The sequence below is a fragment of the Halichondria panicea genome, chromosome 16, assembly GCF_963675165.1.
Source record: "Halichondria panicea chromosome 16, odHalPani1.1, whole genome shotgun sequence".
Lineage (NCBI taxonomy): Eukaryota > Metazoa > Porifera > Demospongiae > Suberitida > Halichondriidae > Halichondria > Halichondria panicea.
In genome coordinates this window covers 5,225,916-5,240,470 of record NC_087392.1, presented here as the reverse complement: position 1 = coordinate 5,240,470, position 14,555 = coordinate 5,225,916, and the positions used below count along the sequence as shown (strand labels likewise).

Sequence of the window (14,555 nt, the reverse complement as noted above, 5' to 3'; positions counted from 1 at the left end):
CGGCTTTCCGTGTTTGGAATATGAAAGGGCAAAAGGTTCCGAGGTCAAAGTTCGAGTGCATGTGACTCTACTAGCATAAAGTTCTAAGACTCGACTATCTTTGCAGTCTCCAAGGCCGGCTAGCTGGAATCAGATCATCATGACAGCCAGGTTCAGATCTGGTGGAGGAGCTGAGCCTGAGCTTGTTAAATCTCTTTCCTCTGAGGAGGAAGGTTTCAACACTGGAGGTCCATCTATCAACGTCAAGGAAGGTGGTCTCTCTAAGGAGGACCATGCACCACTACTGCCAAGACTACAGGTCACACTGCCTATAATATATCTAGCTGTATACATTGCCACATACATAGAGTGATAGTTGAGTCACCCTCCCTCCGGTAATATTGAAAAATTAACCTCTTATAATTAAAGTCATAATTGAGTTGCCCCCACCCCTCCCGGGTATTATATTGACGTTAACCCTGTCATACTTTGGTCCACAGACGCCTGGTTCAGCCAATGATGCGTATCATCCACAGAGGAGACAACTAGGTAAGTGTGTAACCATCCACCCACACACTCACACACCGCCCCCACCACTCTCCTCACAGTTACAAGGAGACTGCTGCCGAGTATGGACGACGAAGATGGAGACAGTAAGAAGAGAAAGAGAGGATTTTGTCAGACTTGGTGTGATATGTGGTTCTTACTATCTCAAACGAGTGAGTCACCAATCAATGTCAATCAGCCCTCGTAGGTTTCGGGAAATATTAGAACCTGCTGATCTCCCCAGTAGTGTAGAAAAGTATTGTTATTAATAGCACTGTGCACCCAGTGTGTTGTGTTGTGTGTCTAACTGCTATACCATACAGAGGTTGTGTTGTGTGTCTAACTGCTATACCCATACAGAGGTTGGTTGCATCCTTCTCAATGCTCTCCTGTTCGGAGGAGGACTCCTCATCATTTTACTGACAGGTAGCTATATACATAACCAGAGATCAGTGAATTGTTTGCCCTTTCATTCCTAGTCTGTCTACGTTGTCCAACTGTACACTCACTCAACCATTACTTATGCTCCCCTTTCTCTGTGTCATTTCATTCCTAGCCTATAATTATACGTTGTCTAAATAATAGTATCTGTACCACTCAACTGCTCCACTCTCCCTCTGTCTGTCTATACAGTGTATGGTGGTATAATGGAGTGCCCTGAGTTGAATGGAGCTGTAGTGTACCTGTTCCTAGTGGCCACTCTCTCTATAACACTCGGCTGTCTGTGTTGTGGCTACCACTGGGTCAAAGACAATCACGACCTACCCTTTGGAATATTTTGTGTTGCCTATTGTGTACTGTTTCTGTACATCTGCATCACAATCGCTGGGACTGTGGTCGTGTTTACACGGATATATCCGATTGGTCCAGATCAACCACCTCCGGATATGGTGAACGGAACTACAGTGAATGTACTGTCTCATTGTAAAATGGTGGAACTTCCATTTGGTGTACTCATCGTATGTTATTGTGTAGCTGTTCTGATTTTGTGTATAGCTTATTGTGCTTGTTTATTAGCCCTGGGGGCAAGACATGTCGATGACTGACCTGTGTGACATTGTGCAATGTAATGATATTTTTGTGTGAACAGTTTTCATCTTGAGTCATGCTATGGTTAGGTAAAGATCGTAGCTAATAAAATCACACCTACCCGCCCACTTACTGGATAATAGCCACTATCAGGAGTACATGAATATTCATGTACTCTTGCCACTCTGCTTGCCACTATAATAATATAGCTTCCATTTTTCAGTGGACACATCAGCTTCACCAAGAGTTCATTAGCTTCACACTTAGTCATTGTACATGTGTAGTCATTGTGTAACTAAATCTATATAGTTTCATGGAAAGTTCTTTCCAGTCTCCATAAGCTAGCTGACAAATTCTTCCAGTTTTTTTGCTACAACAACACAAAACACTGGAGCACAAAAACATCAAAACAACAGCTACCATAGTCCATAGCGGTACTAATAGCACACGATGTAATAATCATAATAATTATTGAGCTTCCAGTGTTAACGTTGCGCCCAATGCTGCCAACAGGAGACAATCTGCAATACTGAAAAAAGCCACAACTTCCACGAGTAGCAGCGAAGTTGCGACTCACCTTTCTTTTCCAGCAGTAAGCAATTGGCCAGTAACTTCCAATCAAAAGGAACACAACTCCAGAAAGAATGCAAAGAACATAACTTTGTGTTGTAAACCTACCCTTATAGTAGCATCGAGACATGAGAGATTCAGTTCAGATCGGAAACAATGGAATTGTGCTATGCAAAATAATACTCACCTGTAAAAATAACTAAGACAATGCCCCAGGCATATGAGCAAAAACACCACAAGGCACAGTTCAGCTGTATATACGTGAGTAACAAACACAATAGTTCATCGTTTATGGAGAATGACATTTTTCTGGTTACGCAGTAACTAATAATTAAAGTAATCATAATACACAAAGAGCAGACATGTCTATAAGTGTTGTAACAACCATCCATGCAGAATAAACTTACAATACCAATTCCTAACCATAGGTATCACTGCACTGGGTCCACTCACAATATTTACGACCAATTCCTAGCCATAATTATAAACACAAACTTCTCTAGACTGAACACTTCCGTTTCTGCATTCACTTCAGGAGTGTCTGGTAGCAGTGGACTCAGAAGCATTCTCCCTTTTGGTGGCTGCATGGCGGATTGCTCTCCTGGGCCCCAATTCACCTGTCCCTGGAAAAGGGGCTGTATTGACAACACAGATATGATAAGAGTATATAGCCTACAACTGTGCAAAGTATCTCACCTTGATCAGCCGCGTGAGATTTTTCTTCTCTTTTTTGTGTTGCCACCGTTGGTAGCTTCTTTCTCCCATAATAAGATGGTATACCATCTAGTCCATTTAATTGACCAAAAGCATCTGTTTAATACCACAAAAGATTTTGTTTTTGTAGGAGGAAGTTCTAGGACTGTACTTCCAAAGAGATCGTATGCACACCCATGCACTCAAAGGGTCCCAATGATAATTCCATGCTATTAAAAATGAATTTTAGCCATGCAGATTCAACAAATTCTTCCCAACATTTTACGATATGAGCACAAACAAACTGAGCTGCACAACACAAACACACATGCACAGCTACCACCAACAACTAGTGGCATATACAGCATGTACAGATGGATCGTATCATAGCCCTATCATCATTAGCATTGACACAGTGTGCCGTCTTAAAATCTGTGAAGCACTCGTAGCATCGAGGTTATGTGTAGTTGGATATGCCTTTCAGAAAAGGCAGGAAGCACCCGCGCCTATACTATAGCCAGGGGTAGCGAGAAGAGCATTGTTTGCAGAAACCCCCGAGAGTGTAAAGTTTCGACGAAATCTCTTTTAGTACATTTATTCCAGCCGCATGCAAAACATCTGTCAAAAGAAACAAAACTTATATACTGAACATCACCTAGGATACGGAGTGAATCAGTAAATAAACCACCTTGTGGACTGGTTATATTAATTAATTTAAATGGAGCCCATACCACGGCGTGGTATTTACAATCTCGCCCACCTCACCCACCAAGGGTCCCTGGCTCACTCCCTGCATTAATTAAATAATGTGCAATGCTGTCTTTTATAATTAATACCTGAGCGAAGCAAAACATGGCGAGAGGCATTAGCACAGCGCAGCTTGCATCACTCGTTTTAATAGTGACCATTATACAGCTTCCAGAATCACAATAATCAACACATAAATTCACACTTAAAATATCCGTCTCTTTAACCTAATAAATTCTACTAATTTTGTTGCTATAAAAATAAAAAAAAACACTAGAGCCACACAAAAATATTAAAATTACAAGTCCCATAGTGATAGAAGCACCAAGTGAAAGACTGTCAAAACATCGACTACCGAACATTGTCGCGACAAATGCCATTGTCGCGATCAATGCTGCCACACAAGAGACGATTAATACTGACAAAACACACAAGTAGCAGCCTAGAATTTTGAAGTTGCGACCCTGCCTTATTTTCCAGCAGTAAGCAATTGGCCAGTAACTTCCAATCAAAAGGAACAAGACTCCAGAAAGAAGGCACAAAATATAATTTTGTTGAAGATTATAATTACAATACAGATCTGGATTTGAATAAGGCCAAAATGAAAGAAAGAGTGCTGTAAAGAATAGAGAAACACTGTTAATGGATGTGCTGTGCAAAAGAACGCTCACCTGACCAAATAATTGTGACAATTCCCACGGCATATAGGAGCAAAAACACCACAAGGCACAGCCCCCCTGTATGTGAGTAACAGTTCATCGTTAATGAAAATCACATTATAACCAAGAGTAGATAAGACTGCTCCTGGGGCATCACTAATTCTAATTTGTTATTGAGGCGCGCGTGGGCGGCCACAGGTATAGTAGTGTGTTGGTCTGCTGTTTGTTTGTTACCCGAGGCGCGTGGGCGGCCACGGGTATAGTAGTCTGTTGGTCTGTTTGTTTGTTTGTCACAGGTATATCTACTCACCTGGATGCCACAGCGCTGCGTTTACAGCATAGATAGCCTTCACACAACAATATCTTGGTTTAAATAGTGGCAGATTTTGATGTTAAAGCTTCATTGTCGAGCAAAAGCTAAGAAGCTTGAAGCAGCTACAGCTAGCTACACGTGGCCTTGATTACGTAGTTGCAGCTGAAGTGATCCGTACCAGGAATAATTGATATAATTATAGTAGAAAGCTAAAATTGTGACTGGTTGTTGGCTGACTCTGGATCCTATACTCCAGCCTGGCAGGAGCCATACCTCTCTAAGTCTGACGCTCCAGGCTTCTTTGCTGTGATCCCAGTCCACAGTGCATGTCTAATGTGACATGTATACCACTAGCACTCAAAGTTTCAGCATGCCTCCAGTCTGGTTTAGTTTTATTGCTTTTGAGTTGCTCTTGCTAGTCATACATGCTACATGCACTGCATTATCACTCTTCTGGTTTCTTTATTATCATGTCACCAGCCGAGGGTTTGCACTTTAGTGCTCTAGTTTGTTTGTTTGTTTGTCACAGGTATATATCTACTCACCTGGGTACCACAGCTCTGCGTTTACAGCATGTATAGCCTTCACAGAACAATATCTTGATTTAAATAGTGGCAGATTATGATGTTAAAGCTTTTTTGTCGAGCAAAAGCTAAGAAGCTTGAACTTGCACTTTGGCAGCTAGTAGCTAGCTACACGTGGCCTTGATTACGTAGTTGCGGCTGAAGTGATCCGTACCAGAAACAATTGAGTAGAAAGCTAAAATTGTGACTGGTTGTTGGCTGACTCTGGATCCTATACTCCAGCCTGGCAGGAGCCATACCTCTCTAAGTCTAACACTCCAGGCTTCTTTGCTGTGATCCCAGTCCACAGTACATGTCTAATGTGACATGTACCACAGCATGCCTCCAGTATGGTTTAGTTTATTGCTCTTGAGTTGCTGTGCTAGTCATACATGCTACATGCACTGTATTATCGCTCTTCTGGTTTCTTTATTATCATGTCACCAGCCGAGGGTTTGCACTTTAGTGCTCTAGTTTGTTTGTTTATTTGTGACAGCTGAGCCTGCTCACCTGGCTGCTACAGCACTGCATTTACAGCATGTATAGCCTTCACATAACAAGTTCTTAGTTTAAACAGTGGAAGATTTTGATGTTAAAGCTTCGTTGTCGTATAAAAGCGAGCAAAAGCTAATTAAGAAGCTTAGTTGAAATTGCACGTTGGCTAGCTCTACAGCTTTACACGCGACCTTTATTCGAGGTAGAGCTACACATTTGCAGCTGAAGTGATCCTTTACCAATCTCTATTTTAATACATGTATACATTCTATTATTGTGCAGCACTCCTCTATTTATTCATGTCAACAGCCGAGGGTTAGCATTTCACGGTTAGCATTTCAGTGCTATTATATATAATATTATTAGCAACACTTCCCAGAAACCGCACATGCTGATTGCGCAATTCCTGATACTGTACAGGCAGTGCTAGTGTGTCATCTAAACACGAGTTTGTAAAACATGACTAGAACTTGATTGATCCTTGAGCAGCTGTAGCAGTCTACACGCACGCACGCACGCACGCACGCACACACACACACACACACACACACGGAGAGTTCAACACTCTTACAGTCTTACTCTTATCTACTCTTGTTATAATCAAGAGTAGATAGCAGGCTGGCTGTAAGTTAGTACAACATTATAGCATTAAAAGCACACACACTATTATTCCTAAACTAGCAAGCGGATTGAAAACACACCTCAATAAGCGGAAGTGCATAATTTATTTTATATTCATGACAAACAAAGGAAAGCTGCCAAATTCCTAGCCTCCTTCACCGGCCTTCAACAAAGAGAAGGCCTGCTACTGACTGCTTGCGTATGCGCCAAATTATTGGATGTTTTTCCCGTACAATTTCCCATGATACTGACATTTTAAGCATCCCTTTGATCCGTCATCCGTGTTTCGCTTTTAAGAATAATTACGGTATACATGTGCAGACCATAATATTAAAGTCATACACAGAGCTACAATATAGCTAGAGATAGCTAGAGCTGTAGGTTTGTAGCACAGGTATTTTCTTTCTGATAGAGTCTTGCAAACTTTCACCAAGGTTAGTATTAGATGGGCGTGGCCTGTCGATAGGCTTTTACTTTATTGTCACACTGTTGCAGGCTGTGAGTCTTTTGTTATAGCATATATAGCAGGCTACGGGCAGCTATCAGAATGCTATCAAATGGGCTAGAAATCAAACGTCCTATCTACTTCCTTCAATCCACTTCCGTTCGTTGTGACTTACTGAGTATATAATACGATGTTATGTCCAAAGCACCCAGATACCGGAGTGAGATTAGCGCATGCGCAAACAGTCGTTACCAGGCCCACTCTCAGAAGAAAGTGCGGCCTGGGACTGAGGCTACCAAACCAAGCGTGCATGAGGGCTTGCAAATTGACTTTGCATGGCCTAACTTCAGCAGCTAATCTTATCACTCACAATATTTATGACCAATTCCTAGCCATAGAAACACAAACTTCTCTAGACTGAATACTTTTGTCGTTGCATTCACTTCAGGAGTGTATGGTAGCAGTGGAGCATTCTCCCTAGCAACTGGCGGCTGTAGATTGCTCTCCAGGGTCCCAAAACCTGTCACTGGAAGAGGTGCAGGAGGGGCACTTGGTCCTGGGAGAGCTGTATTGACAACAGCATTCATGATACGAATAGACATAGGCTGTAATATATAGCCTACAACTGTGTGAAAGCATCTCACCTTGATCATGCATAAGATAATCATCTTTGTGTTGCCACTGTAAGTGTTGGTAGCCTCTTTCTTCCATGTCGAAAAGAGAGTATTGTGTGATCATAGATATACCGTATAGCGCGAAATGTTCGAGGGGCTTAATTTTCGCGGATTTCGTGGGTTAGAATTCTATACGAAAATTAAGTCCACGAAAATTGTTCTTTAATTAGAATTACCTGCTATCGTGCAAATATTTAAAGGCGTGGCTTCCGGTAAGCAGTCATTCCGCGAACATTGTGCAACGAAATGGTTTTTAGAGGCCATTCCACGAAATATAAGTGCCTCGAAAATTTCGCGCTATACGGTATACTATAAGGATTAGCCTCGATTCCAGGCCGCTGAGAAAGGCACACTATTCAAGGGGCTGGAGTCGAGGCTACTATAAGGATATGAAACGCCTCTAGATTACAGTGATTCCAGATCTAGTATCCGGAGTTTTGCTGGGAGGAGGATTGTCTCACAGCTAGATCTACCAGAAAATGAAGAGCTACTGGCAAGCAAAGAATCTGTTGTCACAAGAGTCTACGATTGAAAGCTGAAGTGATACCACTATGATTGGCTTTAACTAGGTCTGTAAAGTTATGATTGTTCCAGTTAGAGCGTTGTAGCTGATTTGTGGAGCTGAAAATGGCTATATTCACTCTTTTAATAACTTGTGTTAGTTGATCTGCTGTTTGAAAAGAATTACTGTGTTTATTTTTTGTGTAGTAGTTAGCCAGTAGGTATAGGTACTGGGTCCACTTACTTTTGACCTTGTGTATGCTTTAACTATCGGTTACAAACAGTTGAAGGTGTTTTAAAGTGTCCTTCTTTGTGTCAGTTGATTTCTTGAACCACATTTGTTGAATGTCTGTACTAAGTTTTATTGCGTAGAGTAAGAGCATGTTCACTGGGTCCACAAAGTTTTATTGATGCACATGTCTTAGTTTGGCTAAAAAGCAAGTTCAAATGTACTAAAAACTCACGCTCTCAATGAATTGTTGTTGATTATTTATTATTTTTCGATTATGAAATTATAGCTACATAATTATTATTCGTTCGTATAATTATTATAGTAGTTACAATGTCATACTTAACTGTTTGCTTATGTTTTGCAGCCAGACTACACCTCAGACAATGCCTCGCGAGAAGAAGGAACCATTCATTGACTGGTGAAAGAATGACACGAGAATGTGACGTCCACATGTCTATGTCAAAGCCCGTACTCCACATCAGCTATTATAGCCAAGCATTATCATGATTCATTCATTTCCAATCTATCTAGACACATAGTTTTTGTTATTAAATAATAATAATATTTTGTGCTATATTAAATCCCAGAATGCACATGTAAAGTGTATTCTTGTTATTGTCAAGCCTCCATCATCATCATTCTCTGTCAGAAATTTTCAAAAGTCATCTGAGACGCTCTCAGAGCTGGAACAACTAGAAACACACTTTCAGTAGCCATTTTTATTTGGAAAAATTCGTATACTAGACCGTTACATCCGAGGCAATCATCATCCTAGCCTCGATCCCAGGCCGATCTGTTAACGCTAGGTCGCCTCCAAGGAGGCGACCTAGCGTTCAATTGGAGACGGATTGGCCTGGGATCGAGGCTATCATCATCCCAGCCCAAACGTCCGTTTACGGAGGCGTTTCATATCTTATGGTGAGATGGTACGAGTTTACTGAAATTAAGTTTCGTGGGGTAAAAAATTCGAGAAACAGTGGTATTCGTGAGTAAAAATTTCGTTTAGTCTCGTGGCTGCACGGCATTCCTACGTTCCGATAAGCCACGGCTACGTTAAGAGGTTAACCTGCCCACGAAAATAACAAATATTTTACCCCCACGAAAATTACCCGCTATCGGTATAGATTAACTAATGGTTGCACCACACTAAAGTCTATTTGTGTTGAGTTTGACCTTCATAATAACTTTGTCATACTTCACTGAAATTCAAAGTTTCATATACCATTGAATTCCTTGTTAAAAAGCGCTTCTATCTATATGCTGTAGAGCTGGTAAGCTCCAACCAGCTAAAAGTTAGCATTTTCCATGGAGAAGTCCCAGGCAAACTTATCAACCACATAAAGCATAAATGAAGCCATAATTGACAACGAACTCAATGCTTTTAGATGCAGTAAAACTTGTGACTTGTAACCACATTTGTAACCACAGTAAGGTAAGGATATGACTATGAAATCATTTATGCCTCGGTGCGCATGCGCAAGCGATGTATACGGTAGTGTGTTTGTGTGTCTGTGTCAAAACGTGTTCACTGAGTGTTACTACTCTATTTACAGCGGTTTTCAGAGTTCTTGCATTTGCAATGTCTAGAGCGGAAGTACTTGTCACGTGAACCATTACGTAACAAGATTGAATTTCTACCTCATTCCAAACCGATTTTTTTCCAATACATGATTTAGGAGAAAATCAACCTTTGAAAATAGCCTTTGCAAGCCTTTTGCATCCCGCTGAAGCTATCTTTGAGATTGTAAGCAGTTCAAATAGTTTTGTGAGCTACTATTAGTAACACAAGACTGGATGTCTGGAGCTAAGAGAGATTCTACTGTCTGTATGACTCATCAGCTTGCAGCAACACAAAATGAGTAGTCAGGCCGGGGCAAGCCACTTCAACCAGTTCCTTATAATAGTTCCTTATAATACTGGAAAGCTACACGCTTATTTCAGACTTCTCTGATTAACTAAATTTTATTTCAGTAATTTTGTCTATAAAATTTATATCAATGTACAAAAATTTGCCTGACTCAGCAATATTTGTGCTCCCGTGATGTTGTCCAACCTTTAAATGTTTGGGAATATCACGTGACAAGTGACTTCCGCTCTAGACATTGTTGATGCAAGAACTCTGAAAACCGCTGTAGTAGTTAGCTCTGCACTAGAACTCTAGCTATTGGTAGATGCAAGAGTGAGCAGAGAGCTCAAGGCTCTGTTGACTTGCAGATCGTTTTTAACAACAATCATGGTTGATCATTACCCACTATTTGGTTGATTGCATGCAGTAAAAGATGTTCATCATGATAATTATAATCAATGTGTGTATAAAAGCTAGCTATTAGTAGTTTTATGTTGGCACCTCCACCGAGGTATCAGCACCTGCGGTGCTTTCATTAAATCAGCAAGCATGCAGCCTCAGAAAACAGCTCCATGTGCCAATGAAACTCAGTTGAGAATGGCACTTAATTGATCCATAATTCAACAAAAACTATATTCATCATCACAGTCAGTGTTTGTATTAGATCTAAACCTAACAAATTCTACCAATTTTTCTGCTAAAAAAACACAAACAACAAACACTAGAGCACAAAAACGTCACAACAACAGCTCCCATAGTAATAACAACAATCAATGAAAGAGGATCAGAGCAGTTAGCAGCTACCATTGTTGCGCCCAATGCTGCCAAACAGGACACAATCAATACAGATAAAAGCCACAAGTAGCAGCCCAGCATTGTGAAGTTGCGACTCGGCCTTCTTTTCCAGCAGTAAGCAATTGGCCAGCAACTTCCAATCAAAAGGAACAAGACTCCAGAAAGAATGCATAAAAAATCAGCTTGTTGAGGATTACAACCATAATATCCCGGAGGAGTGACAGCAAAAATCAATACTGTAACAATTAAATACAATAGAATTATGCTATGCAAATGAATGCTCACCTGCTGTAAGAATTAAGGTAATTCCCCCGACATATATGAGCAAATACACCACAAGGCACAGTCCAGCTGTATTGTGAGTAATAAACAATATAGTTCATCGTTTATGGAAATCAGGTTGGTTATAAGTACAGTTAATAATACAGTAAGAGCAGACATGATGTTCAGAGTGTTCAAGTATTTTTGCTCATAACATTTTTTTGCTCATACATGTACTTCACAGCAGCTGCTGATCTTATCACTGCGTCCACTCACAATATTTATGACCAATTCCGAGCCATAAAAACACAAACTTCTCTAGACTGAATACTTCCGTTTCTGCATTCACTTCAGGAGTGTCTGGTAGCAGTGGAGCATTCTCCCTTGCAACTGGCGGCTGTGGATTGCTCTCCAGGGTCCCAAAACCTGTCAATGGAAGAGGTGCAGGAGGGGCACTTGGTCTTGGGAGAGCTGTATTGACAACAGCATTCATGATACGAATAGACATAGGCTATAGCCTACAACTGTGTAAAGCATCTCACCTTGATCATGCCTAAGATAATCATCTTTGTGTTGCCACTGTAAGTGTTGGTAGCCTCTTTCTTCCATGTCGAAAAGAGAGTATTGTGAGATGGTACGAGTTTACTGAAATTATATACCAGCCGTATAGCGGGTAAGTTTCGTGGGTGTCGTTCAACTCGAGAAACAGTGGTATTCGCGAGTAAAAATTTCGTTTTTAGTCTCGTGGCTGCATGGCATTCCTATGACTACGTTCCGACAAGCCACGCCTACGTTAAAATTTCCTGGAGGAGCCTGCCCACGAATATATTATACCCCACGAAAATTACCCGGTATAGATTACTAATGGTTGCACCACACTAAAGTCTATTTGTGTTGAGTTTGACCTTCATAAAGTTGTCATAACGTTGTCATACTTCACTGAAATTCAAAGTTTCATATACTACTAGCCTCAGAAAACAGCTCCATGTGCCAATGAAACTCAGTTGAGAATGGCACTTAATTGATCCATAATTCAATATAGAGAGTGAACACTATCAGCTTCGATTCATCATCACAGTCAGTCTCTGTATTAGATCTAAACCTAACAAATTCTACCAATTTTTCTGCTAAAAAAACACAAACAACAAACACTAGAGCACAAAAACGTCACAACAACAGCTCCCATAGTAATAACAACAATCAATGAAAGAGGATCAGAGCAGTTAGCAGCTACCATTGTTGCGCCCAATGCTGCCAAACAGGACACAATCAATACAGACAAAAGCCACAAGTAGCAGCCCAGCATTGTGAAGTTGCAACTTGGCCTTCTTTTCCAGCAGTAAGCAATTGGCCAGCAACTTCCAATCAAAAGAAACAAGACTCCAGAAAGAATGCATAAAAAATCAGCTTGTTGAGGATTACAACCATAATATCCCTGAGGAGTGACAGCAAAAATCTGTACTGTAACAATAAAAGACAATGGAATTATGCTATGCAAATGAATGCTCACCTGCTTCAACAATTAAGGCAATTCCCCCGACATATATGAGCAAAAACACCACAAGGCACAGTCCAGCTGTACGTGAGTAACAAACAATATAGTTCATCGTTTATGGAAATCACATTCATCAGCTGGCTACACAATGACTACATATAGCAGCAGGTTGGTTATAAGTACAGTTAATAATACAGAAAGAGCAGACATGATGTTCAGAGTGTCCAAGTTTTTTTGCTCATACATGTACTTCACAGCACTTAACTGCGTCCACTCACAATATTTATGACCAATTCCTAGGCATAAAAACACAAACTTCTCTAGACTGAACACTTCCATTCTTGCATTCACTTCAGGAGTGTCTGGTAGCAGTGGAGCATTCTCCCTTGCAACTAGCAGTTGTGGATTGACGTGTGGATTACCCTCCCGGTACCCAAAACCTGTCACTAGAAAAGGTGGAGGGGCACTTGGTCTTGGAGGAGCTGTATTAAACAACAATCAGTATTCATTATACCAATAGATATCTAGCCTCTCTGCTATGTAAAGCATCTCACCTTGATCATGCACGAGATAATCATCTTTGTGCTGGTACCGCTTGCAACTGCGCCTGCGCGTGAGTGCTGGTTGGGTAAAGATCATCATCAACCTCGCCCCCGTAAGGCCATCTTGTCAGTTCAGTGTGGCCTGGGATCGAGGCTAATTTTAGCACAGTTATCAAAATAATTCTTCCCAACAGAGCACAAACACTTTCAGTAATTACAAATTCTACTATTACACAAACAAATAAACCATGTATTATTAAAAACACTCAATTATAATTGTACTCGAGTGTTTTAATTTTACTGAAAACATAAAAACAACAGCTTCCATTGTTAACAGCATGCAATCAATGAATATCAAACAAGCAGATCTAGCTGCCATTGTTGCGAATGCCAAACAAGAAACAATCAATAACCATAAGTAGCCCAGCATTGTGAAGTTTCCATTCTGTCTTATATCCAGCAGTATATCCATGTCAGCAATTTGGCCAGCAACTCCCAACACACTCCAGAAAGAATGATAATAATGTACGTGATGTTAAAGATTACAGGATTAAAGGATTTCAGTGATCCGAGGAACGCTGAAAAGAAGAATTGCTGTAAAATAAAAAAAACTGTATGGATGAATTTGTTTTATGCAAATAAATGCTTACCTGTCACAACAATTACGATAATTCCCCTGACAGTCACATAATTGCATGAATTTGTTTTATGCAAATAAATGCTTACCTGTCACAACAATTACGATAATTCCCCTGACAGTCATATAATTATAGGAGCATGTTAACATCACAAGGCTGAGCCCAGCTGTATGTGAGTACAATCCATCATTATGCCTCGGTGCGCATGCGCAAGCGAGGTATACGGTAGTGTGTTTGTTAGCCTCGATTCCAGGCCGCTTGAACAAGGCGGCCTGGTATACCTTGTATGCGCATGCGCAAAATAATTGACAACAATTTCATCATACAAATTGTAAAAAACGGACAAAGTTACAAAAGGGAATAATACGTATGACAATGTGACCACAATGGCAGCTTTCAGAGACACTAATCAAAGTAGAATAATTATGCTGCAGCAGTGTTGCTTCTTCTAGCTCTGTTTATCAAAGAGACAGTTCAAGAAAGCCTCCCAGACAGCTAGAGCTGCCAGCTAGGAAGAGTGGTGGACTCTTTAATACATCAGTAGATCTTGAGTGAATAACTTCCTGAGTGTCGAGTTAAAGCTTATTAAAAGCTTTTAGAAGTAATCATTAGCTTCTTTATCTTCAGCAATGACTTCTTGTCGAACATAAAGGCAAGATTTAGTAGCAGAACACTTGCCTGGTCTATATTACCACAGCCTCATCAGGGGACCCACAGGAACACATCATGCCTTTCCTATAACATCTGTAGCCTTACAGTGTAGGGTGTCGTTAATTAAGTAGAGACTTGGCTTGATATAATAAAGGGCGTAAGAACTCAGTCATCTTTACACAATACTTCTATGTAACGGACTGTAAAATCAGAATACAAATAGTATACGGTTTATTTTACTGACAGTATCCACAAATACA

General features: G+C 40.6%; 1 protein-coding gene and 4 long non-coding RNA genes across 13 annotated transcripts; 2 read left to right on the top strand and 3 right to left on the bottom strand.

The window, feature by feature from the left end:
- Positions 1-33: 33 nt before the first annotated feature.
- LOC135349724 (uncharacterized) lies at positions 34-1,627 on the top strand. The gene is made up of 5 exons (XM_064548327.1): positions 34-298; positions 480-528; positions 588-698; positions 886-951; positions 1,159-1,627. Exons 1-5 carry the CDS (start codon positions 140-142, stop codon positions 1,569-1,571), a joined length of 798 nt encoding a protein of 265 aa, XP_064404397.1. The 5' UTR covers positions 34-139; the 3' UTR covers positions 1,572-1,627.
- Positions 1,628-1,798: 171 nt separating this feature from the next.
- On the bottom strand, positions 1,799-7,397 carry LOC135349727 (uncharacterized). 7 transcript variants are annotated; one of them, XR_010398990.1, is made up of 7 exons: positions 7,305-7,397; positions 7,031-7,225; positions 4,236-4,301; positions 2,821-4,180; positions 2,312-2,759; positions 2,132-2,233; positions 1,800-2,083 (listed from the first exon to the last, which is right to left on the bottom strand). It is a non-coding gene; the product is annotated as an uncharacterized LOC135349727 (long non-coding RNA). The 7 variants fall into 7 exon arrangements; XR_010398989.1 differs by having other exon boundaries at positions 2,132-2,228; XR_010398988.1 differs by having other exon boundaries at positions 1,799-2,233.
- Positions 7,398-7,727: 330 nt separating this feature from the next.
- LOC135349732 (uncharacterized) lies at positions 7,728-8,699 on the top strand. Its single transcript, XR_010398995.1, has 2 exons — positions 7,728-7,912; positions 8,432-8,699. It is a non-coding gene; the product is annotated as an uncharacterized LOC135349732 (long non-coding RNA).
- Positions 8,700-10,481: 1,782 nt separating this feature from the next.
- LOC135349729 (uncharacterized) lies at positions 10,482-11,631 on the bottom strand. Its single transcript, XR_010398993.1, has 4 exons — positions 11,512-11,631; positions 11,246-11,440; positions 10,994-11,059; positions 10,482-10,944 (listed from the first exon to the last, which is right to left on the bottom strand). It is a non-coding gene; the product is annotated as an uncharacterized LOC135349729 (long non-coding RNA).
- A 379-nt stretch (positions 11,632-12,010) lies between these two features.
- LOC135349733 (uncharacterized) lies at positions 12,011-13,135 on the bottom strand. Of its 3 annotated transcripts, XR_010398997.1 has the most exons (4): positions 13,019-13,135; positions 12,743-12,946; positions 12,480-12,545; positions 12,011-12,430 (listed from the first exon to the last, which is right to left on the bottom strand). It is a non-coding gene; the product is annotated as an uncharacterized LOC135349733 (long non-coding RNA). The 3 variants fall into 3 exon arrangements; XR_010398996.1 differs by having other exon boundaries at positions 12,480-12,946; XR_010398998.1 differs by having other exon boundaries at positions 12,011-12,425; positions 12,480-12,946.
- Positions 13,136-14,555: the final 1,420 nt, after the last annotated feature.

What these genes read in the sequence shown, in the direction of transcription:
- LOC135349724 (XM_064548327.1), top strand. Translation starts at nt 140, where the DNA reads ATGACAGCCAGGTTCAGATCTGGTGGAGGAGCTGAGCCTGAGCTTGTT. An exon ending in CACTACTGCCAAGACTACAG is followed by an intron (nt 299 to 479) that starts GTCACACTGCCT and finishes TTTGGTCCACAG; the next exon opens with ACGCCTGGTTCAGCCAATGA. An exon ending in GTTCTTACTATCTCAAACGA is followed by an intron (nt 699 to 885) that starts GTGAGTCACCAA and finishes ATACCCATACAG; the next exon opens with AGGTTGGTTGCATCCTTCTC.